The sequence below is a fragment of the Hyla sarda genome, chromosome 8, assembly GCF_029499605.1.
Source record: "Hyla sarda isolate aHylSar1 chromosome 8, aHylSar1.hap1, whole genome shotgun sequence".
Lineage (NCBI taxonomy): Eukaryota > Metazoa > Chordata > Amphibia > Anura > Hylidae > Hyla > Hyla sarda.
In genome coordinates, this window is record NC_079196.1 from 228,722,508 (window position 1) to 228,748,820 (window position 26,313).

A 26,313-nucleotide genomic window follows, 5' to 3' on the forward strand; every position below is an offset into this window, starting at 1 on the left:
AGTGCCCCCCTCCCCATATATAAGTAAGTGCCCCCCTCCCCATATATAAGTAAGTGCCCCCCTCCCCATATATAAGTAAGTGCCCCCCCTCCCCATATATAAGTAAGTGCCCCCCCTCCCCATATATAAGTAAGTGCCCCCTCCCCATATATAAGTAAGTGCCCCCCTCCCCATATATAAGTAAGAGCCCCCCTCCCCATATATAAGTGCCCCCCCTCCCCATATATAAGTAAGTGCCCCCCTCCCCATATATAAGTGCCCCCTCCCCATATATAAGTGCCCCCCTCCCCATATATAAGTGCCCCCCTCCCCATATATAAGTGCCCCCCTCCCCATATATATGTGCCCCCCTCCCCATATATATGTGCCCCCCCTCCCCATATATATGTGCCCCCCTCCCCATATATAAGTATGTGCCCCCCTCCCCATATATAAGTATGTGCCCCCCTCCCCATATATAAGTAAGTGCCCCCCTCCCCATATATAAGTAAGTGCCCCCCTCCCCATATATAAGTGCCCCCCCCCCATATATAAGTAAGTGCCCCCCTCCCCATATATAAGTGCCCCCCTCCCCATATATAAGTGCCCCCCTCCCCATATATATGTGCCCCCCTCCCCATATATATGTGCCCCCCTCCCCATATATATGTGCCCCCCTCCCCATATATATGTGCCCCCCTCCCCATATATAAGTATGTGCCCCCCTCCCCATATATAAGTATGTGCCCCCCTCCCCATATATAAGTAAGTGCCCCCCTCCCCATATATAAGTAAGTGCCCCCCTCCCCATATATAAGTAAGTGCCCCCCTCCCCATATATAAGTAAGTGCCCCCCTCCCCATATATAAGTGCCCCCCTCCCCATATATAAGTAAGTGCCCCCCTCCCCATATATAAGTGCCCCCCTCCCCATATATAAGTGCCCCCCTCCCCATATATAAGTGCCCCCCTCCCCATATATAAGTGCCCCCCTCCCCATATATAAGTGCCCCCCTCCCCATATATATGTGCCCCCCTCCCCATATATAAGTATGTGCCCCCCTCCCCATATATAAGTATGTGCCCCCCTCCCCATATATAAGTATGTGCCCCCCTCCCCATATATAAGTATGTGCCCCCCTCCCCATATATAAGTATGTGCCCCCCTCCCCATATATAAGTATGTGCCCCCCTCCCCATATATAAGTAAGTGCCCCCCTCCCCATATATAAGTATGTGCCCCCCTCCCCATATATAAGTAAGTGCCCCCCTCCCCATATATAAGTAAGTGCCCCCCTCCCCATATATAAGTAAGTGCCCCCCTCCCCATATATAAGTAAGTGCCCCCCTCCCCATATATAAGTGCCCCCCTCCCCATATATAAGTGCCCCCCTCCCCATATATAAGTGCCCCCCTCCCCATATATAAGTGCCCCCTCCCCATATATAAGTGCCCCCCTCCCCATATATAAGTAAGTGCCCCCCTCCCCATATATAAGTAAGTGCCCCCCTCCCCATATATAAGTATGTGCCCCCCTCCCCATATATAAGTATGTGCCCCCCTCCCCATATATAAGTATGTGCCCCCCTCCCCATATATAAGTAAGTGCCCCCCTCCCCATATATAAGTATGTGCCCCCCTCCCCATATATAAGTATGTGCCCCCCTCCCCATATATAAGTAAGTGCCCCCCTCCCCATATATAAGTAAGTGCCCCCTCCCCATATATAAGTAAGTGCCCCCTCCCCATATATAAGTAAGTGCCCCCTCCCCATATATAAGTAAGTGCCCCCCTCCCCATATATAAGTGCCCCCTCCCCATATATAAGTGCCCCCTCCCCATATATAAGTGCCCCCTCCCCATATATAAGTGCCCCCCTCCCCATATATAAGTAAGTGCCCCCTCCCCATATATAAGTGCCCCCCCTCCCCATATATAAGTAAGTGCCCCCCTCCCCATATATAAGTAAGTGCCCCCTCCCCATATATAAGTGCCCCCTCCCCATATATAAGTGCCCCCTCCCCATATATAAGTGCCCCCTCCCCATATATAAGTGCCCCCTCCCCATATATAAGTGCCCCCCTCCCCATATATAAGTGCCCCCCTCCCCATATATAAGTAAGTGCCCCCCTCCCCATATATAAGTGCCCCCCTCCCCATATATAAGTAAGTGCCCCCCTCCCCATATATAAGTAAGTGCCCCCCTCCCCATATATAAGTAAGTGCCCCCCTCCCCATATATAAGTAAGTGCCCCCCCTCCCCATATATAAGTAAGTGCCCCCCTCCCCATATATAAGTAAGTGCCCCCCTCCCCATATATAAGTAAGTGCCCCCCTCCCCATATATAAGTAAGTGCCCCCCCTCCCCATATATAAGTAAGTGCCCCCCTCCCCATATATAAGTAAGTGCCCCCCTCCCCATATATAAGTAAGTGCCCCCCTCCCCATATATAAGTAAGTGCCCCCCTCCCCATATATAAGTATGTGCCCCCCTCCCCATATATAAGTATGTGCCCCCCTCCCCATATATAAGTATGTGCCCCCCTCCCCATATATAAGTATGTGCCCCCCTCCCCATATATAAGTAAGTGCCCCCCCTCCCCATATATAAGTAAGTGCCCCCCTCCCCATATATAAGTAAGTGCCCCCCTCCCCATATATAAGTAAGTGCCCCCCTCCCCATATATAAGTAAGTGCCCCCCTCCCCATATATAAGTAAGTGCCCCCCTCCCCATATATAAGTAAGTGCCCCCCTCCCCATATATAAGTAAGTGCCCCCCTCCCCATATATAAGTAAGTGCCCCCCTCCCCATATATAAGTAAGTGCCCCCCTCCCCATATATAAGTAAGTGCCCCCCTCCCCATATATAAGTAAGTGCCCCCCTCCCCATATATAAGTAAGTGCCCCCCTCCCCATATATAAGTAAGTGCCCCCCTCCCCATATATAAGTAAGTGCCCCCCTCCCCATATATAAGTGCCCCCTCCCCATATATAAGTGCCCCCTCCCCATATATAAGTGCCCCCTCCTCATATATAAGTATGTGCCCCCTCCTCATATATAAGTATGTGCCCCCTCATATATAAGTATGTGCCCCCTCCTCATATATAAGTATGTGCCCCCCTCCCCATATATAAGTAAGTGCCCCCCCTCCTCATATATAAGTAAGTGCCCCCCTCCCCATATATAAGTAAGTGCCCCCTTCCCCATATATAAGTAAGTGCCCCCTCCCCCATATATAAGTAAGTGCCCCCTCCCCATATATAAGTAAGTGCCCCCCTCCCCATATATGAGTATGTGCCCCCTCCCCATATATAAGTAAGTGCCCCCCTCCCCCATATATAAGTAAGTGCCCCCTCCCCATATATAAGTATGTGCCCCCCTCCCCATATATGAGTATGTGCCCCCTCCCCATATATAAGTAAGTGCCCCCCTCCCCATATATAAGTATGTGCCCCCCTCCCCATATATAAGTATGTGCCCCCCTCCCCATATATAAGTATGTGCCCCCCTCCCCATATATAAGTAAGTGCCCCCCTCCCCATATATAAGTAAGTGCCCCCCTCCCCATATATAAGTATGTGCCCCCCTCCCCATATATAAGTAAGTGCCCCCCTCCCCATATATAAGTAAGTGCCCCCCTCCCCATATATAAGTAAGTGCCCCCCTCCCCATATATAAGTAAGTGCCCCCCTCCCCATATATAAGTATGTGCCCCCCTCCCCATATATAAGTATGTGCCCCCCTCCCCATATATAAGTATGTGCCCCCCTCCCCATATATAAGTAAGTGCCCCCCTCCCCATATATAAGTAAGTGCCCCCCTCCCCATATATAAGTAAGTGCCCCCCTCCCCATATATAAGTATGTGCCCCCCTCCCCATATATAAGTATGTGCCCCCCTCCCCATATATAAGTATGTGCCCCCCTCCCCATATATAAGTATGTGCCCCCCTCCCCATATATAAGTATGTGCCCCCCTCCCCATATATAAGTAAGTGCCCCCCTCCCCATATATAAGTATGTGCCCCCCTCCCCATATATGAGTATGTGCCCCCTCCCCATATATAAGTAAGTGCCCCCCTCCCCATATATAAGTATGTGCCCCCCTCCCCATATATAAGTATGTGCCCCCCTCCCCATATATAAGTATGTGCCCCCCTCCCCATATATAAGTAAGTGCCCCCCTCCCCATATATAAGTATGTGCCCCCCTCCCCATATATAAGTAAGTGCCCCCCTCCCCATATATAAGTAAGTGCCCCCCTCCCCATATATAAGTAAGTGCCCCCCTCCCCATATATAAGTATGTGCCCCCCTCCCCATATATAAGTATGTGCCCCCCCCCCCTCCTCATATATAAGTATGTGCCCCCCTCCCCATATATAAGTATGTGCCCCCCTCCCCATATATAAGTATGTGCCCCCCTCCCCATATATAAGTATGTGCCCCCCTCCCCATATATAAGTAAGTGCCCCCCTCCCCATATATAAGTATGTGCCCCCCTCCCCATATATAAGTAAGTGCCCCCCTCCCCATATATAAGTATGTGCCCCCCTCCCCATATATAAGTATGTGCCCCCCTCCCCATATATAAGTAAGTGCCCCCCTCCCCATATATAAGTAAGTGCCCCCCTCCCCATATATAAGTATGTGCCCCCCCTCCCCATATATAAGTATGTGCCCCCCTCCCCATATATAAGTAAGTGCCCCCCTCCCCATATATAAGTATGTGCCCCCCTCCCCATATATAAGTATGTGCCCCCCTCCCCATATATAAGTATGTGCCCCCCTCCCCATATATAAGTATGTGCCCCCCTCCCCATATATAAGTATGTGCCCCCCTCCCCATATATAAGTATGTGCCCCCCTCCCCATATATAAGTATGTGCCCCCCTCCCCATATATAAGTAAGTGCCCCCCTCCCCATATATAAGTATGTGCCCCCCTCCCCATATATAAGTATGTGCCCCCCTCCCCATATATAAGTATGTGCCCCCCTCCCCATATATAAGTAAGTGCCCCCTCCCCATATATAAGTATGTGCCCCCCTCCTCATATATAAGTGCCCCCCCTCCTCATACACTCACCTGGAGGTGAAGACCTTGGAGCAGCTGATGGACGGGTTGATGTCACACAGCGCCCGGTAGGAGGCGTCGTTCTCCCGGGAGGTCTCCACATGGTAGGCATATACAGACAGGGCAATGCCCAGGGCACAGACCAGCACCCGCACCGCCCGCTCCCAGCCCGGCACCACCGCAGCCACCATCCTGTCCTACAGCTGACGTGTCCACAAGTGCCCCTCACCCCGCTGAATGGAGCCCACCACCGGAAGGGGCGGGGCCTGGGGATGACGGGAAGTGAGGTTCAGAACGTGGCGCTAGGAGAAAGAGAAACAAAACCGTGACGTGTATGCGAGGGGCGGGGTCCAGCGACACTGAAGAGGGGAAGGGTCCGTCTCCACAGACAGTCTCCCCCACTGTGCCCCCCTGCAAAATAATAGTTGCCCCCCCAAAAAAAGTAAGTCCCCCATAAATAGTCTCCCCATGCCCCCCCAAAAAGAAAATCTGCCCCCCCATAGTAAGTCTCCCCCGTAAAGTAATAGTCGCCCACCAAAAAAGAAAGTCTTCCCCAAATGAGCCCTCACGAATAGTCTCCCCCACTGTGCCCTCTGTAAAATAGGTCTCTCCTATTGTGCCCCCGCAAAGTAATAGCCTCCCCCACTGCGCCCCCCAAATAGTCTTCACCACTGTATCCCCCAGTCTCCCTGTACTGTGCCCCCCAAAAAGTAAGTCTCCCTTTACTGTACCCCCCCGTAAATAATCCTTTTTTACTGTTTCCCATAAATTAATAGTCTCCCCACTGTGCCCCATGTAAAGTAATAGTCTTCCCCACTGTGCCCCATGTAAAGCAATTGTCTCCCCCCACTGTGCCCCATGTAAAGCAATTGTCTCCCCCCCACTGTGCCCCTGCAAAGTAAGTCTTCCCCACTGTGCCCCATGTAAAGTAATAGTCTTCCCCACTGTGCCCCATGTAAAGCAATTGTCTCCCCCCCACTGTGCCCCTGCAAAGTAATAGTCCCCCCCCCCCCAAAAAAAAGAAAGTCTTCCCCTAATGAGTGACCCACAAAGTAATAGTCTCCGCCACTGTGCCCCCTGTAAAATAAGTCTCTCCTTTTGTGCCCCGCAGAGTAATAACCTCCCCACTGTGCCCCCACATAAAGTCTCCCTCTAACATGCCCCCCAAAAACAGTCTCCCTTTACTGTCCCCACCCTTGTATATAATCCCCTTTTACTGTGTTTCCCATAAAGTCATAGTCTCCCTCACTGTACCCCCATATAGTATGTTTCCCCCACTGTGTGGTGAGCAATGTGTGGTGGGGGGGGGGGGGTCGTGTGGTGTGGTGGGGGGTCGCCCTTGTTTAGGGGCCCAGTCACACCCTCTATTGTTGGAAAAGGCAGATTATAATGTGGGCACTTAAAGGGGTACTGGTTGTGGAAAACAATGTATCCCCTATACAAAGAGGATAAGTATTTGATCGGGGAAGGAGTCCGACTGCTGGGACCCCCGCAATCTCCTTCCCAGCACCCGCTCTCCTCAGTGATCTCCTTTCTAGCAGTCAGGCCCTCCCCCCTCCCCAATCAATCACTTATCCCCTATCCCTTGAGTAGGGGATACATTTTTTTCCACAACAGTTCTATAAAGGGGTACACCAGATGGAAAAGGTTTTTTTTTTTTTTTAATCAACTGGTGCCATAAAGTGAAACAGATTTGTAAATCACTTCTATTAAAAATTCTTAATCCTTCCAGTACTTATTAGGGGCTGTATACTACAGAGGAAATTCTCTTCTATTTGGGATTTCTTTTCTGTCACGACCACAGAGCTCTCTGCTGACATCTCTGTCCATTTTAGGAACTGTCCAGAGCAGTATATCTTTGCTATGGGGATTTTCTCCTACTCTGGACAGTTCCTACAATGGACAGAGATGTCAGCAGAGAGCACTGTGGTCATGATGTCAGCAGAGAGCTCTGTGTTTCAAACGGAAAAGAATTTCCACTGTAGGATTCAGCTGCTAATAAGCACTGGAAGGATTAAGATTTTTTAATAGAAATAATTTACAAATCTGTGCTAAATGAGAAATAAAAGGAATGGTGCAGCTCACAATTTTTACACTGACCGAGATCTGATGGGCAAACACCTATCCCAAGGGTGGAAACAATATAAATACAGAATAAATCTAATTTGCCCGACCTCAAGGAAAGTGTCGATTTTGATAGATAAGAATAGTAAAATTATAAAAAAAAAAAAAAAAAAACAAAACCTGCTTCAATTGTAATATAAATTCTTCAATTTATTAAAATTAGCCGTATCTACTAAACCATCTTCACACAGGGACCTTGTGTGATAAACAGAACGGACAATTTACAATGAATAAAACATTAAACATAAAATAGACATAAAATTATAACCACCAGTGAATAACTCTTCAATTGATCCTGTTGGGAATATTCCAGTAATGTTGTAACATCCAGCGATGTCACTAAATGGTTAACACAGCTTATAACCCGGTTGTTTCATCTTTTTAAATGTTCAGATATTGTAACAATGTTTCTGAATGTTCAAATATTTCAGAAATGTTTCAAACTAATGATGGATGTAGCACTGTAGCCTAAGTGTAGAGCCCTATAGATGACTGGTCTCTGGATAGTCGTCTGCTGTAGGTGGAATTAGGGCACCTGCGTTCCTCCCAGAGTTGCAGGAGTTAAAGGGGTACTCCGGTGAAAACCTTTTTTTCTTTTAAATCAACTGGTGGCAGAAAGTTAAACATATTTGTAAATTACTTCTATTAAAAAATCTTAATCCTTCCTGTACTTATTAGTCGCTGAATACTACAGAGGAAATTCTTTTCTTTTTGGAATGCTCTCTGATGACATCACGACCACAGTTCTCTCTGCTGACGTTATTATAATAATAATAATCCTTTATTTATTGATGCCCTTAGTGGGATTTGAACCCGAGTCCCCAGCACTGCAAGGCAGGAGTGCTAACCACTGAGCCACCATGCTGCCCTTAGCACACATCGGCTATGCATGGTTGCTAAAATGGACTGAGATGTCAGCAGAGAGCACTGTGCTCGTGATCTCATCAGTGTTCCAAAAAGAAAGGAATTTCCTCTGTAGCATTTAGCAGCTAATAAGTACTGGAAGGATTAAGATTTTTTAATAGAAGTAATTTACAAATATGTTTAACTTTCTGGCACCAGTTGATTTAAAAGAAAAAAAGGTTTTCACCGGAGTACCCCTTTAACTCCTGCAACTCCTGGGAGGAACGCGGGTGCCCTAATTCCACCTACAGCGGACGACTATCCAGAGACCGGTCATCTATAGGGCTCTACACTTAGGCTACAGTGCTACATCCATCATTAGTTTGAAACATTTCTGAAATATTTGAACATTCAGAAACATTGTTACAATATCTGAACATTTAAAAAGATGAAACAACCGGGTTATAAGCTGTGTTAACCATTTAGTGACATCGCTGGATGTTACAATATTACTGGAATATTCCCAACAGGATCAATTGAAGAGTTATTCACTGGTGGTTATAATTTTATGTCTATTTTATGTTTAATGTTTTATTCATTGTAAATTGTCCGTTCTGTATTTCACACAAGGTCCTGTGTGAAGATGGTTTAATAGATACGGCTAATTTTAATAAATTGAAGAATTTATATTACAATTGAAGCAGGTTTTTTAAATAATTTTACTGTTCTTATCAAAATCATCTACATTTTCCTTGAGGTCGGGCAAATTAGATTTATTCCCTAATTTACAAATCTGTTTAACTTTCTGGCACCAGTTGATTTAAAAAAAAAAAAAGTTTTCCACCGGAGTACCCCTTTAAACAATATTACTCTATGGAGCGCTTATCTTCTTATCTCTACAGAAACTAGGTTGCCCGTCACATGGGTGACACCGTACATTCATCCGCACAGTAACACTTCTCTGAGCCCAGTATCACTTCTCTCCAGGACTCCGCAGCCGCTCCCCTGCGCCCGGATACCGATCGCCCTTTTGGATTTTTTTCTATCTTGTATAATTCAGACTCCAGTAAATAAATAAAACTTTATTAACAATTCATGAAAAAAAAATATAAAAAAAATCAGAACAGATGAGGAACAGCGCCGAAAATATCCGATCAGTGACCTCAGGATGATGGCGGCCGGAAAAGTGTGACCAGCGGGGCCACGTGTAACCGGGTCTGAGGCGATGTGAGTGGAGCGGTGCGCCCCGGTACAAGGCAGAGCTTAAAGAAGCACTCCGGGTATTTTTGCCCATATCATGCACATTCACCATCACTACTCCTACAGAACTATCTGTTTTATTCCAGCACAGCTGTATCCACACCATTCATTTCTGTAATTGGGTCATGTAATCCCAAGCCTGAATCACAGGTGTAGGCAGGCGGCTGTATATAGTGAAGAGCACAGTCCCTGGTGTAGGCAGGCCCCTGTATATACTGCAGAGCACAGTCCCTGGTGTAGGCAGGCCGCTGTATATAGTGCAGAGCACAGTCCCTGGTGTAGGCGGGCCGCTGTATATACTGCAGAGCACAGTCCCTGGTGTAGGCGGGCCGCTGTATATACTGCAGAGCACATTCCCTGGTGTAGGCAGGCGGCTGTATATAGTGAAGAGCACAGTCCCTGGTGTAGGTGGGCGGCTGTATATAGTGCAGAGCACAGTCCCTGGTGTAGGCAGGCCGCTGTATATACTGCAGAGCACAGTCCCTGGTGTAGGCAGGCGGCTGTATATAGTGAAGAGCACAGTCCCTGGTGTAGGTGGGCGGCTGTATATAGTGCAGAGCACAGTCCCTGGTGTAGGCAGGCCCCTGTATATACTGCAGAGCACAGTCCCTGGTGTAGGTGGGCGGCTGTATATAGTGCAGAGCACAGTCCCTGGTGTAGGCAGGCCCCTGTATATACTGCAGAGCACAGTCCCTGGTGTAGGCGGGCCGCTGTATATAGTGCAGAACACAGTCCCTGGTGTAGGCGGGCCGCTGTATATAGTGCAGAGCACAGTCCCTGGTGTAGGCAGGCCCCTGTATATACTGCAGAGCACAGTCCCTGGTGTAGGCAGGCCCCTGTATATACTGCAGAGCACAGTCCCTGGTGTAGGCAGGCCGCTGTATATAGTGAAGAGCACAGTCCCTGGTGTAGGCGGGCCGCTGTATATAGTGCAGAACACAGTCCCTGGTGTAGGCAGGCCCCTGTATATACTGCAGAGCACAGTCCCTGGTGTAGGCAGGCCCCTGTATATAGTGCAGAACACAGTCCCTGGTGTAGGCAGGCCCCTGTATATACTGCAGAGCACAGTCCCTGGTGTAGGCAGGCCCCTGTATATACTGCAGAGCACAGTCCCTGGTGTAGGCAGGCCCCTGTATATACTGCAGAGCACAGTCCCTGGTGTAGGCAGGCCCCTGTATATACTGCAGAGCACAGTCTCTTCCTAGTACCTCCTCAGCGCTCCATGGCACGGCCCCCGATCCTCTTCCTCCAGTGCCCGCTCCGGGGCACCACCCGCTCATGCAGGGCACGTCTATATACATGCAGCCCTTTGTCTGGAGATATAATGTCCTGGCGACCGTGACCTCCGTGACCTCATCCATCCTGGAGGTCGGGGATGTCGGAGAGGCTCATGGGAGATCCCAGCTGGAGATCCTCCTGAAGAGACGCCATGTCTGCGGGATTCATACGATGAACATCCAACCAGTCGGCCAGGAGGGAGGCGGACAGAGGAGTGGAGTCCACCAGGCTGGAGGGTAAAACATCAGCTTTATAGGGGGAGGGGATCCCCCAACACAATCATCCCATGTCAGAGTCAGAGCTATGTGTATGAGATGAGGGCGGACAATCATATCCTACAGTCTAACCTCACACTTTCTAGATGGTGGAAAACTACAACTCCCAGCATGCCCGGACAGCCTTCACTGCATCTTACTGGTGCACCAGTCTCCTGTGGACCTCCAGATGTTACAAAACTACAACTCCCAGCATGCCTTGAAAAGCACTACTGCATCCCACTAGTGCACTGGTCTCCTAACTGTAAAACTACGGATATACCAGAACTACAACTCCCAGCATGCCCAAACAATCTTTGCTACATCCCACTAGTGCACTGGTCTCCTAACTGTAAAACTACGGATATACCAGAACTACAACTCCCAGCATGCCCAAACAATCTTTGCTACATCCCAGTAATGCACTTGTCTCCAAACTATGGCCCTCCAGATGTTACAAAAACTACAACTCCCAGCATGCCTTGACAAGCACTACTGCCTCCCACTAGTGCACTGGTCTCCTAACTGTAAAACTCTGGATGTACCAAAACTACAACTCCCAGCATGCCCAATCTTTGCTACATCCCAGTAATGTACTTGTCTACCAAACTATGGACCTCCAGATGTTGCAAAACTACAACTCCCAGCATGCCCCGACAGCCAACGGCTGTCCGGGCATGCTGGGAGTTGTAGTTTTGCAACATCTGGAGGGCCACATTTTGGAGACCACTCAACTAGTTCACACTATTCCCTAATCAACAGGGGGACTGGATAGGGATCACCACCTAAAGGGGAACTCTGTCCGGATTCTGCTTTAAGCGTATAGTAAAATTTGCTCTCCTCTAAACTATGGACCTACAGATGTTGCGAAACTACAACTCCCAGCAAGCCCGGAAAGCCAACGACTGTCCGGGCATGCTGGGAGTTGTAGTCTTTCAACAGGGGGACTTAAAGGGGATCACCACCTAAAAGAAAGTCTGGACAGAGTTCCCCCTTTAATCGTATAGTGTAATTTGCTTTCCTCTGCGCTCTTCCCGCTCGCTCACCTTTCGCGGTTTTCCGGAGCCATCTCGAAGGACTGGTTCAAAAATTCCTCCAGGTCGAAGCCCACCCCATAACCTGCGCCACTTCCCTTGGGGGTGACAGAGAAGACGGGGGGCAACACGTCCTCCACCTGAAAACGTAAAAAAAAATTAGAATGAAAAAAAAAAATATATATATATATTCTCTCTCTCTCTCTATCAGCTCTGCTACATTGTTACAATAACATAACGGATACTATAATGGGGGCCAGAAAATGACCCCAGATTTATTATGTGGGGGCAGGATGGGCCGCTCACCTGAGACCTTGACAGCTGTTGCGTCACCAGGTTGATATCCGGAGTAACCGCGCCGGTGTCCGCACCGGTGAAGGTGGCGGCTGGAAGAGGCGTTAGATCCTGGGACTTGATCCCCTCCTGGACGCGACAATCCCCAGCTCCTCCGGGGTAGGACATTCCGGTCCCTTGCTGTGGGGGGCGCTCAATGTCGGCAGGGTTGCGCAGGAACAATGCCGGATCCACGGAGACGGAGCTGCCCTTTCCGTCTGCGGTGTCGGGTGCCGGCCAGCCGTCTTGGCGTCCTCCTCTGTTCCATGTTGGGTTGAGCCGCGCAGGAGCCGGGAACGGTCCGGGTAAGACTTGGCCGCTGGAAAGAAACTTGACGTCTGGAGGGGCCTGAGCAGCGAGAGGAGTCGGAGTAGTGAGTGGAGGAGTCGTCGGCTTCACGTGAGGCGCCAGCACTACCGGGCCAATCTGGAAGGCGGTGGAGGCCGGAGGCACATAGTGGAGGAGGTTGGGTACAGGGCAGGGGTTTAGGCAGCGGGGCATGAACTGGATGCTAGGAGCCATGGACCGCGGGGTGGGGACGGGACCGTTCTGCTGGTTCCTGACCTCTGGGACTGGATTAAGGTTAGTCACAGCAAATACTGTTTGTGGTGGAAGAGGCTGGGCGACAGGGCAGATGTCTGGGCATATCACTGCTGGGTTAGGGGCCGGGGTGTTGTGGCCAGTCGGGGGCAGGACTTGTAGATGGGTCTGGTCAATCATCCGGGTCCAGCGCTCCAGAAGGTTTTTATCATTCTCACTCAAAACCAGCCCCCCGAACCCTTCGGCTTTCCTTATATCACGACGTTCCTTCTCCTTCTGCTTCTTCTCCTTCTCCCGGGCGCGCTCCTGCCGCCTCTTCCTCTTCTCTTCGCGCTCCCGCTGACGTTCCTGGGCGGTTATTGGTTTCTTCACATCAGGAGTCTCAGGTATCGAACATGGCGCATCTATTAAAAGATAAAGAAATAGGAGCAGATTATATATATAATACAAACCTATAGAATTCTACAGCCCATAACAGACCTCTCTGCAGGTGTCTAATAGTGCCCCCTATATACAAGAATATAACTACTATAATACTGCCCCCTATATACAAGAATATAACTACTATAATACTGCTCCTATATACAAGAATATAACTACTATAATACTGCCCCCTATGTACAAGAATATAACTACTATAATACTGCCCCCTATATACAAGAATATAACTACTATAATACTGCTCCTATATACAAGAATATAACTACTATAATACTGCCCCCTATGTACAAGAATATAACTACTATAATACTGCCCCCTATGTACAGGAATATAACTACTATAATACTGCTCCTATATACAAGAATATAACTACTATAATACTGCTCCTATATACAAGAATATAACTACTATAATATTGTCCCCTATATACAAGAATAACACTACTATAATATTGTCCCGTATATACAAGAATATAACTACTATAATACTGCCCCCTATGTACAGGAATATAACTACTATAATACTGCCTCCTATATACAAGAATATAACTACTATAATACTGCCTCCTATATACAAGAATATATAACTACTATAATACTGCCTCCTATATACAAGAATATATAACTACTATAATACTGCCTCCTATATACAAGAATATATCTACTATAATACTGCCTCCTATATACAAGAATATAACTACTATAATACTGCTCCTATATACAAGAATATAACTACTATAATACTGCCTCCTATATACAAGAATATAACTACTATAATATTGTCCCCTATATACAAGAATATAACTACTATAATACTGCCCCCTATGTACAGGAATATAACTACTATAATACTGCTCCTATATACAAGAATATAACTACTATAATACTGCCTCCTATATACAAGAATATAACTACTATAATACTGCTCCTATATACAAGAATATATAACTACTATAATACTGCCTCCTATATACAAGAATATATAACTACTATAATACTGCCTCCTATATACAAGAATATATCTACTATAATACTGCCTCCTATATACAAGAATATAACTACTATAATACTGCCTCCTATATACAAGAATATAACTACTATAATACTGCCTCCTATATACAAGAATATAACTACTATAATACTGCCTCCTATATACAAGAATACAACTACTATAATACTGATTCTATATACAAGAATATAACTACTATAATACTGATTCTATATACAAGAATATAACTACTATAATACTGCCTCCTATATACAAGAATACATCTACTATAATACTGCTCCTATATACAAGAATATAACTACTATAATACTGCTCCTATATACAAGAATATAACTACTATAATACTGCTCCTATATACAAGAATATAACTACTATAATACTGCCTCCTACATACAAAAATATAACTACTATAATACTGCCCCTATATACAAGAATATAACTACTATAATACTGATTCTATATACAAGAATATAACTACTATAATACTGCTCTTATATACAAGAATATAACTACTATAATACTGCTCCTATATACAAGAATATGACTACTATAATACTGCTCCTATATACAAGAATATAACTACTATAATACTGCCTCCTACATACAAAAATATAACTACTATAATACTGCTCCTATATACAAGAATATAACTACTATAATATTGCTCCTATATACAAGAATATAACTACTATAATACTGCTCCTATATACAAGAATATAACTACTATAATACTGCTCCTATATACAAGAATATAACTACTATAATACTGCTCCTATATACAAGAATATAACTACTATAATACTGCTCCTATATACAAGAATATAACTACTATAATACTGCTCCTATATACAAGAATATAACTACTATAATACTGCTCCTATATACCTATATAGAAGAATATAACTACTATAATACTGCCTCCTATATACAAGAATATAACTAGTATAATACTGCTCCTATATACAAGAATATAACTACTATAATACTGCTCCTAAATACAAGAACATAACTACTATAATACTGCCCCCTATATACAAAAATATAACTACTATAATACTGTCCCCTATATACAAGAATATAACTACTATAATACTGTCCCCTATAGAGATGGCAGGGTTTTGGTATGTAGTTGGAGGTCTCACCCTTTGATTTATTCCGTAGGGCTGATTTCAGTAGAGCCGCCTTTAGTGCTGCCTTAGTATCATCAGATATGGCGCCCTCTCTCTTTGGCACAGGCTCTGGATCAGCTTTGATAAGCGGTGCCTCCTCTTTTTCCTCCTCTTTCACCCGCTGTTGTTCCGGCTCTTCGCTCTCCACAGGGGACGTCAGGTCAATGGTCTCCGGCTTCTCGGGAACTCTTGGCGACTCCATAGGAAAGTCTGTCCTGTCTCTAGCGGAGTTGGCGCTGGGCATGTCCACATCCTGCCCCTCTAAGGGTGGGGGAAGTGGCGGGGAGTGGAAGTCGTCTTCTCTCACCATAGTGTCCGGCCCTGGCCCCTCTACCGCCGGTTTTAAGGCGGGCTTGAAGCTGATCTGCCGGCGGATGCCCTCCCGTCTGCGGTGGAAGCCGTCGATCTCGCCCACAATGGCCTCCTTAATCTGCTCCTTGGTCAGGATCTTCTTGTCGAAGCCGAAGTCGAAAGCGGGCACGCACTCCGGCTCGTCATCTGGGTCGTGGTATTTGGATAAGAATGGGTGGCGCAGGGCTTCACGCACAGAGATCCTTTCCCACGGGTCAAACCGCAACATTTTGGACAAGAGGTCGAGGGCTTTGCGGTCTCCTTGAGGGTACAGGTCTGTCCACGGCACCGGCTGTCGGGAGGGCAGGCTCTGGATGTAGGCTCGCACCCGCTCGGCACCGATGGCCCGGATGACCTGGCTGGAGGGCGTCCCGAGCACCGTCATGATGAGCTGCAGCTGGTGGATGTAGTTCTTCCCAGGAAACAGCTGCTTGCGCCCCAACATTTCGGCAAATATGCAACCAACAGACCACATGTCGATGGCCTGGGTGTACTCGTGCAGCGACAGCATGAGCTCCGGGGCGCGGTACCAGCGGGTGGCCACGTACTCAGTCATGAAGTACTTATACTCGTCCGGCTTGGTGCACATCCCCCGCGCCATCCCGAAGTCCCCAATCTTCAGCTCACAGTTCTCGTTGATGAGGAGGTTACTGGGCTTCAGATCCCGGTGGAGGACGTTGGCGGAGTGGATGTACTTCAGCCCCCGCAGCAGCTGGTACAGGAAGTAGCGGGCGTGCTCCAGTGTCAGGGGCTGCGAGGAGTGGATGATCTGGTGGAGGTCGCTCTCCATGAGGTCCAGCACCACGTACCTGAGGAACAGAGAGACGCCCCGTTACCGCACCCCCATACAAGATCAGAAGGAGGTCCTGAAATACTCTGTGCTGGAGACCCTGCTCCTAACCCATGACCCACAAGGGCCACATACCTCTCTCCTGAAATACTCTGTGCTGCTGTGGGCTCCTGCATCTCAGTCCGTGACCTCCCACAAGCGCCTCACAGTCTTCTCCTGACATAGGCTGCATTCACACCACGATTTTGCAATACCGTTCCCGTATCAGGTTTTTGATGAAAAACGGATTGAAAAACGGATTCCTCAAAACCCGACTAAACTGTATCAAAATGCGTGGACAAATTTTAAGCCGTATCCAGTTTGAAAAATGATGTCCCGCTGCATCCATTTTTTTAAGAAAAAAAATAAACTTATACATTTTTAACTTTTCACTCCATTATGAATAAAGTTTCACTTGTTTGATTGAAATTCCAAGAAAAGAAAAATGTTATATATTTATTAATAATAATAATAATAATTATATATCTATATATCTATATATATATCTATATATATATATATCTATATATATTTAATTTATTTATTTATTTGGCATGCACTGCGCATGTGCAAAGTAAAAAACTGTATGGAATTGTACGCACATACGGTTCTGTACGGTTCCCACTGATTCTTTAATAGATTGAATGGACTCGTCTTTTTTATGTTACTCCCAAAAAACGTATACGGTTTCAATAATAAAATAATTATAAAACATAAACGGACAGAACCGTACAAGATGCAAAACAGATGCAACCGGATGATGCGTTTGGCGTACAGTTTTCAATGGAGAGTCAATGTATACGGCATTCAATACGGTTCCGTGCGGTTTTCACATTGAATACGTATACGGGAAATGTATTGAAAAGACGTGGTGTGAATGCAGCCTGACTCTGTGCTGTGAGGTGAATCCTGTCTCTGCACCTTCTTCTCCATAAGTACTCTGTGCTGCTGTGGCGCCCCTGCATCTTCCTACAAGAGCCTCACAGTCTTCTCCTGAAATCCTCTGTGCTGCTGTGGGGACTCAGCTCCTTCTACCACATAATTCTCATTCTATGACCTCTCACAATATCTTCACTGTCCTCTCCTGAAATACTCTGTGCTGCTGTGTGGACCCTGCACCCTCCTCTCCTGCAATGCTCTGTGCTGCTGTGGGGACCCTGCACCCTCCTCTCCTGCAATGCTCTGTGCTGCTGTGTGGAACCTGCACCCTCCTCTCCTGAAATGCTCTGTGCTGCTGTGGGGACCCTGCTCCTCTGGGTCTGTGACCTCCTCTCCTGAAATGCTCTGTGCTGCTGTGTGGACCCTGCACCCTCCTCTCCTGCAGTGCTCTGTGCTGCTGTGTGGACCCTGCACCCTCCTCTCCTGCAGTGCTCTGTGCTGCTGTGGGGACCCTGCACCCTCCTCTCCTGCAGTGCTCTGTGCTGCTGTGGGGACCCTGCACCCTCCTCTCCTGAAATGCTCTGTGCTGCTGTGTGGACCCTGCATCCTCCTCTCCTGCAATGCTCTGTGCTGCTGTGTGGACCCTGCACCCTCCTCTCCTGCAATGCTCTGTGCTGCTGTGTGGACCCTGCACCCTCCTCTCCTGCAATGCTCTGTGCTGCTGTGTGGACCCTGCACCCTCCTCTCCTGCAATGCTCTGTGCTGCTGTGTGGACCCTGCTCCTCTGGGTCTGTGACCTCCTCTCCTGCAGTGCTCTGTGCTGCTGTGTGGACCCTGCACCCTCCTCTCCTGCAGTGCTCTGTGCTGCTGTGTGGACCCTGCACCCTCCTCTCCTGCAATGCTCTGTGCTGCTGTGTGGACCCTGCACCCTCCTCTCCTGCAATGCTCTGTGCTGCTGTGTGGACCCTGCACCCTCCTCTCCTGCAATGCTCTGTGCTGCTGTGTGGACCCTGCACCCTCCTCTTCTGAAATGCTCTGTGCTGCTGTGTGGACCCTGCACCCTCCTCTTCTGAAATGCTCTGTGCTGCTGTTGGGACCCTGCACCCTCCTCTCCTGCAATGCTCTGTGCTGCTGTGGGGACCCTGCTCCTCTGGGTCTGTGACCTCCTCTCCTGCAATGCTCTGTGCAGCTGTGTAGACCCTGCACCCTCCTCTCCTGCAATGCTCTGTGCTGCTGTGTAGACCCTGCACCCTCCTCTCCTGCAATGCTCTTTGCTGCTGTGTGGACCCTGCGCCCTCCTCTCCTGCAATGCTCTGTGCTGCTGTGTAGACCCTGCACCCTCCTCTCCTGCAATGCTCTGTGCTGCTGTGTGGACCCTGCACCCTCCTCTCCTGCAATGCTCTGTGCTGCTGTGTGGATCCTGCACCCTCCTCTCCTGCAATGCTCTGTGCTGCTGTGTGAACCCTGCGGCCTCCTCTCCTGCAATGCTCTGTGCTGCTGTGTGAACCCTGCGGCCTCCTCTCCTGCAATGCTCTGTGCTGCTGTGTGAACCCTGCGGCCTCCTCTCCTGCAATGCTCTGTGCTGCTGTGTGGACCCTGCACCCTCCTCTCCTGTAATGCTCTGTGCTGCTGTGTGGACCCTGCACCCTCCTCTCCTGTAATGCTCTGTGCTGCTGTGTGGACCCTGCACCCTCCTCTCCTGTAATGCTCTGTGCTGCTGTGTGGACCCTGCACCCTCCTCTCCTGCAATGCTCTGTGCTGCTGTGTAGACCCTGCACCCTCCTCTCCTGCAATGCTCTGTGCTGCTGTGTAGACCCTGCACCCTCCTCTCCTGCAATGCTCTGTGCTGCTGTGGGGACCCTGCACCCTCCTCTCCTGCAATGCTCTGTGCTGCTGTGTGGACCCTGCACCCTCCTCTCCTGCAATGCTCTGTGCTGCTGTGTGGACCCTGCACCCTCCTCTCCTGCAATGCTCTGTGCTGCTGTGTGGACCCTGCACCCTCCTCTCCTGCAATGCTCTGTGCTGCTGTGTGGACCCTGCTCCTCTGGGTCTGTGACCTCCTCTCCTGCAATGCTCTGTGCTGCTGTGTGGACCCTGCGCCCTCCTCTCCTGCAATGCTCTGTGCTGCTGTGTGGACCCTGCACCCTCCTCTCCTGCAATGCTCTGTGCTGCTGTGTGGACCCTGCGCCCTCCTCTCCTGCAATGCTCTGTGCTGCTGTGTGGACCCTGCACCCTCCTCTCCTGCAATGCTCTGTGCTGCTGTGTGGACCCTGCACCCTCCTCTCCTGCAATGCTCTGTGCTGCTGCGTGGACCCTGCACCCTCCTCTCCTGCAATGCTCTGTGCTGCTGTGTGGACCCTGCACCCTCCTCTCCTGCAATGCTCTGTGCTGCTGTGTGGACCCTGCACCCTCCTCTCCTGCAGTGCTCTGTGCTGCTGTGTGGACCCTGCACCCTCCTCTCCTGCAGTGCTCTGTGCTGCTGTGTGGACCCTGCACCCTCCTCTCCTGTAATGCTCTGTGCTGCTGTGTGGACCCTGCACCCTCCTCTCCTGCAGTGCTCTGTGCTGCTGTGTGGACCCTGCACCCTCCTCTCCTGTAATGCTCTGTGCTGCTGTGTGGACCCTGCACCCTCCTCTCCTGCAGTGCTCTGTGCTGCTGTGTGGACCCTGCACCCTCCTCTCCTGTAATGCTCTGTGCTGCTGTGTGGACCCTGCACCCTCCTCTCCTGCAGTGCTCTGTGCTGCTGTGTGGACCCTGCACCCTCCTCTCCTGTAATGCTCTGTGCTGCTGTGTGGACCCTGCACCCTCCTCTCCTGCAATGCTCCGTGCAGCCAGGCGGTGGGGCTCTTACACGGACTTGAAGTCGCAGTAGGGCACTGCGGGCCTCAGGATGTCCTTGATGGCGATGACGTTGTCGTGTTTGAAGTGTTTGAGGATCTTCAGCTCCCGCAGGGTGCGCTTGGCGTTGGTCACCACGTCGAAGGCGTTGGGGATCTTCTTGATGGCGACCTTCTGACCTGAGAGGCAGAGAACAGCGCCGGCGGTCAGTGCGGGCAGCGCCCCCTTGTGACATCACACACCGCCATCTAACCCCTCATACCTCCGCTATTGTTTGCTGGTGTCAGACGTCTTCCCAAATCCTCATAACAGGCAATGACCCCCCCCTTATTGTATCATCAGTTGCTGGGAGTTGTAGTTCTTACCGGTGTCTTTTCTCCGTGCGGAGGACACCACGCCGTAGGCCCCGGTGCCAATGGTCTCGATGATCTCGTACTCATCGCCAACATCGAAGTTGATGTCGAAGGAACGCTCCTTGAGGATGGCGAGGTTCTTGGCTGCAGTGGAGGAGGCGCAGGGGGGCGGGGGTCCCTTGGAGGTCTCAGCGTCACCAACCGCGTCCGGGCGCTTCTTCTCCTCCATTGTTTTCTATAACGAAAAGTGATTGGAGTCAGTGAGGTCACATGACACGTTATATATTACACAGTGACGTCACATGACACGTTATATATTACACAGTGAGGTCACATTATACGGTATATTGCACAGTGAGGTCCCATTATTAGGTATGTTACACAGTGACGTCACATTATACGGTATATTGCACAGTGACGTCACATTATACGGTATATTGCACAGTGAGGTCACATTATACGGTGTATTGCACAGTGAGGTCACATTATACGGTGTATTGCACAGTGAGGTCACATTATACGGTATATTGCACAGTGAGGTCACATTATACGGTATATTGCACAGTGAGGTCACATTATACGGTATATTACACAGTGAGGTCACATTATACGGTATATTACACAGTGAGGTCACATTATACGGTATATTACACAGTGAGGTCACATTATACGGTATATTGCACAGTGACGTCACATTATACGGTATATTGCACAGTGACGTCACATTATACGGTATATTGCACAGTGAGGTCACATTATACGGTATATTACACAGTGAGGTCACATTATACGGTATATTACACAGTGATGTCACATTATACGGTATATTGCACAGTGAGGTCACATTATACGGTATATTGCACAGTGAGGTCACATTATACGGTATATTACACAGTGATGTCACATTATACGGTATATTGCACAGTGAGGTCACATTATACGGTATATTGCACAGTGAGGTCACATTATACGGTATATTACACAGTGAGGTCACATTATACGGTATATTGCACAGTGAGGTCACATTATACGGTATATTGCACAGTGAGGTCACATTATACGGTGTATTACACAGTGAGGTCACAGTATACGGTGTATTACACAGTGAGGTCACATTATACGGTGTATTACACAGTGAGGTCACAGTATACGGTGTATTACACAGTGAGGTCACATTATACGGTGTATTACACAGTGAGGTCACAGTATACGGTGTATTACACAGTGAGGTCACATTATACGGTGTATTACACAGTGAGGTCACATTATACGGTATATTACACAGTGAGGTCACATTATACGGTATATTGCACAGTGAGGTCACATTATACGGTGTATTACACAGTGAGGTCACAGTATACGGTGTATTACACAGTGAGGTCACATTATACGGTGTATTACACAGTGAGGTCACAGTATACGGTGTATTACACAGTGAGGTCACATTATACGGTGTATTACACAGTGAGGTCACAGTATACGGTGTATTACACAGTGAGGTCACATTATACGGTGTATTACACAGTGAGGTCACATTATACGGTGTATTACACAGTGAGGTCACATTATACGGTATATTGCACAGTGAGGTCACATTATACGGTATATTGCACAGTGAGGTCACATTATACGGTATATTGCACAGTGAGGTCACATTATACGGTATATTGCACAGTGAGGTCACATTATACGGTATATTGCACAGTGAGGTCACATTATACGGTATATTGCACAGTGAGGTCACATTATACGGTATATTGCACAGTGAGGTCACATTATACGGTATATTGCACAGTGAGGTCACATTATACGGTATATTGCACAGTGAGGTCACATTATACGGTATATTGCACAGTGAGGTCACATTATACGGTATATTGCACAGTGAGGTCACATTATACGGTATATTGCACAGTGAGGTCACATTATACGGTATATTGCACAGTGAGGTCACATTATACGGTATATTGCACAGTGAGGTCACATTATACGGTATATTGCACAGTGAGGTCACATTATACGGTATATTGCACAGTGAGGTCACATTATACGGTATATTGCACAGTGAGGTCACATTATACGGTATATTGCACAGTGAGGTCACATTATACGGTATATTGCACAGTGAGGTCACATTATACGGTATATTGCACAGTGAGGTCACATTATACGGTATATTGCACAGTGAGGTCACATTATACGGTATATTGCACAGTGAGGTCACATTATACGGTATATTACACAGTGAGGTCACATTATACGGTATATTACACAGTGAGGTCACATTATACGGTATATTACACAGTGAGGTCACATTATACGGTATATTACACAGTGAGGTCACATTATACGGTATATTACACAGTGAGGTCACATTATACGGTATATTACACAGTGAGGTCACATTATACGGTATATTACACAGTGAGGTCACATTATACGGTATATTACACAGTGAGGTCACATTATACGGTATATTACACAGTGAGGTCACATTATACGGTGTATTACACAGTGAGGTCACAGTATACGGTGTATTACACAGTGAGGTCACAGTATACGGTGTATTACACAGTGAGGTCACAGTATACGGTGTATTGCACAGTGAGGTCACATTATACGGTATATTGCACAGTGAGGTCACAGTATACGGTGTATTACACAGTGAGGTCACAGTATACGGTGTATTACACAGTGAGGTCACAGTATACGGTGTATTACACAGTGAGGTCACAGTATACGGTGTATTACACAGTGAGGTCACAGTATACGGTGTATTACACAGTGAGGTCACATTATACGGTGTATTACACAGTGAGGTCACATTATACGGTGTATTACACAGTGAGGTCACATTATACGGTATATTACACAGTGAGGTCACATTATACGGTATATTACACAGTGAGGTCACATTATACGGTATATTACACAGTGAGGTCACATTATACGGTGTATTACACAGTGAGGTCACGTTATACGGTGTATTACACAGTGAGGTCACGTTATACGGTGTATTACACAGTGAGGTCACATTATACGGTGTATTGCACAGTGAGGTCACATTATACGGTATATTGCACAGTGAGGTCACATTATACGGTATATTGCACAGTGAGGTCACATTATACGGTATATTGCACAGTGAGGTCACATTATACGGTATATTGCACAGTGAGGTCACATTATACGGTATATTGCACAGTGAGGTCACATTATACGGTATATTGCACAGTGAGGTCACATTAAACGGTATATTGCACAGTGAGGTCACATTATACGGTATATTGCACAGTGAGGTCACATTATACGGTATATTGCACAGTGAGGTCACATTATACAGTATATTACACAGTGAGGTCACATTATACGGTATATTACACAGTGAGGTCACATTATACGGTATATTACACAGTGATGTCACATTATACGGTATATTACACAGTGATGTCACATTATACGGTATATTACACAGTGATGTCACATTATACGGTATATTACACAGTGATGTCACATTATACGGTATATTACACAGTGATGTCACATTATACGGTATATTACACAGTGAGGTCACATTATACGGTATATTACACAGAGACGTCACATTATACGGTATATTACACAGTGATGTCACATTATACGGTATATTACACAGTGATGTCACATTATACGGTATATTACACAGTGATGTCACATTATACGGTATATTACACAGTGAGGTCACATTATACGGTATATTACACAGTGAGGTCACATTATACGGTATATTACACAGTGATGTCACATTATACGGTATATTACACAGTGATGTCACATTATACGGTATATTACACAGTGACGTCACATTATACGGTATATTACACAGTGAGGTCACATTATACGGTATATTACACAGTGAGGTCACATTATACGGTATATTACACAGAGACGTCACATTATACGGTATATTACACAGTGACGTCACATTATACGGTATATTACACAGTGATGTCACATTATACGGTATATTACACAGTGAGGTCACAGTATACGGTATATTACACACAGTGACGTCACATTATACGGTATATTACACAGTGACGTCACATTATACAGTATATTACACAGTGACGTCACATTATAAAGTATATTACACAGTGACGTCACATGATAAGTGACAGTATATTATCCCCGCACCTGGCAGTCAGGGCCCCTCCTAGCAGAGCCGGGCTGCCGCACATTCCCCTCTCGTCCTCCGCCGCCCGTGTGCCCTCCACACCCGGAAGTCTCGGGCGCTGCGTCTCCTTTAAGAATAAGATACCCGGCTGCCGAGCAGAGCACTAGTTCCCGGATGTTGAGCGCCGACAGGAGGGCGTGTCTATAGACGTCACTCCTCGGAGAAAACCCCCTCAACCAATCCAAGACTGAGAGGCGGGGCCCTGTTCTGAGTGACAGCTACAGAATTAATAAGCGAATAGATGGACGCTACAGTAGGCGTGTCCTGCTGCCTAGCAACCGTGTGGCCTCCAGACTGATCAGGTGACTGCAGCTAGAAAACTAATGCTGAGACCTGTGGGCGGAGACAGAGGGGGCGTGGCTAATAATGGACTGATCCATGATACCCTGCTCATCATATGAGGGGGAGGAGGAGGACGGGGGTTATAGTCATAGGAAGAGGAGGACGGGGGTTATAGTCATAGGAGGAGGAGGACGGGGGTTATAGTCAAAGGAGGAGGAGGACGGGGGTTATAGTCATAGGAGGAGGAGGACGGGGGTTATAGTCATAGGAGGAGGAGGACGGGGGTTATAGTCATGGGAGGAGGAGGAGGACGGGGGTTATAGTCATAGAAGGAGGATGGGGGTTATAGTCATAGGAGGAGGAGGACGGGGGTTATAGTCATAGGAGGAGGAGGAGGACGAGGACGGGGGTTATAGTCATATGAGGAGGACGGGGGTTATAGTCATAGGAGGAGGATGGGGGTTATAGTCATAGGAGGAGGACGGGGGTTATAGTCATAGGAGGAGGAGGAGGACGAGGACGGGGGTTATAGTCATATGAGGAGGACGGGGGTTATAGTCATAGGAGGAGGACGGGGGTTATAGTCATAGGAGGAGGACGGGGGTTATAGTCATAGGAAGAGGAGGACGGGGGTTATAGTCATAGGAGGAGGACGGGGGTTATAGTCATAGGAGGAGGAGGAGGACGGGGGTTATAGTCATAGGAGGAGGAGGACGGGGGTTATAGTCATAGGAGGAGGACGGGGGTTATAGTCATAGGAGGAGGAGGAGGACGGGGGTTATAGTCATAGGAGGAGGAGGACGGGGGTTATAGTCATAGGAGGAGGAGGAGGACGGGGGTTATAGTCATAGGAAGAGGAGGAGGACGGGGGTTATAGTCATAGGAGGAGGAGGAGGACGGGGGTCATAGGAGGAGGAGGAGGACGGGGGTTATAGTCATAGGAGGAGGAGGACAGGGGTTATAGTCATAGGAGGAGGAGGACGGGAGTTATAGTCATAGGAGGAGGAGGACGGGGGTTATAGTCATAGGAGGAGGAGGACGGGGGTTATAGTCATAGGAGGAGGACGGGGGTTATAGTCATAGGAGGAGGAGGAGGACGGGGGTTATAGTCATAGGAGGAGGAGGAGGACGGGGGTTATAGTCATAGGAGGAGGAGGAGGACGGGGGTTATAGTCATAGGAGGAGGAGGAGGACGGGGGTTATAGTCATAGGAGGAGGAGGAGGGGGG

At 47.9% G+C, this 26,313-nt stretch overlaps 2 protein-coding genes and 1 pseudogene across 3 annotated transcripts in view; 1 reads left to right on the top strand and 2 right to left on the bottom strand.

Moving 5' to 3' along the window:
- Window positions 1–5,427, bottom strand: part of LOC130283995 (vitamin K epoxide reductase complex subunit 1-like protein 1) — a 14,092-nt pseudogene extending 8,665 nt beyond the window's left edge.
- A 3,991-nt stretch (window positions 5,428–9,418) lies between these two features.
- Window positions 9,419–24,896, bottom strand: MAPK7 (mitogen-activated protein kinase 7). 2 transcript variants are annotated; one of them, XM_056533845.1, is made up of 7 exons: window positions 24,764–24,896; window positions 20,600–20,822; window positions 20,248–20,413; window positions 15,311–16,497; window positions 12,153–13,123; window positions 11,859–11,986; window positions 9,419–10,787 (listed from the first exon to the last, which is right to left on the bottom strand). In XM_056533845.1, exons 2-7 carry the CDS (start codon window positions 20,814–20,816, stop codon window positions 10,634–10,636), a joined length of 2,823 nt encoding a protein of 940 aa, XP_056389820.1. In that variant the 5' UTR covers window positions 20,817–20,822; window positions 24,764–24,896; the 3' UTR covers window positions 9,419–10,633. The 2 variants fall into 2 exon arrangements, with proteins under 2 accessions (XP_056389820.1, XP_056389821.1); XM_056533846.1 differs by lacking the exon at window positions 24,764–24,896 and having other exon boundaries at window positions 20,497–20,623.
- A 67-nt stretch (window positions 24,897–24,963) lies between these two features.
- The window catches only part of TRIM69 (tripartite motif containing 69), a 33,457-nt gene continuing 32,107 nt past the window's right edge, over window positions 24,964–26,313 (top strand). The window contains exon 1 of the mRNA XM_056533857.1: window positions 24,964–25,105. The gene's annotated coding sequence lies outside the window, so the exon portion shown is untranslated. The remainder of the gene's footprint in view (window positions 25,106–26,313) is intronic.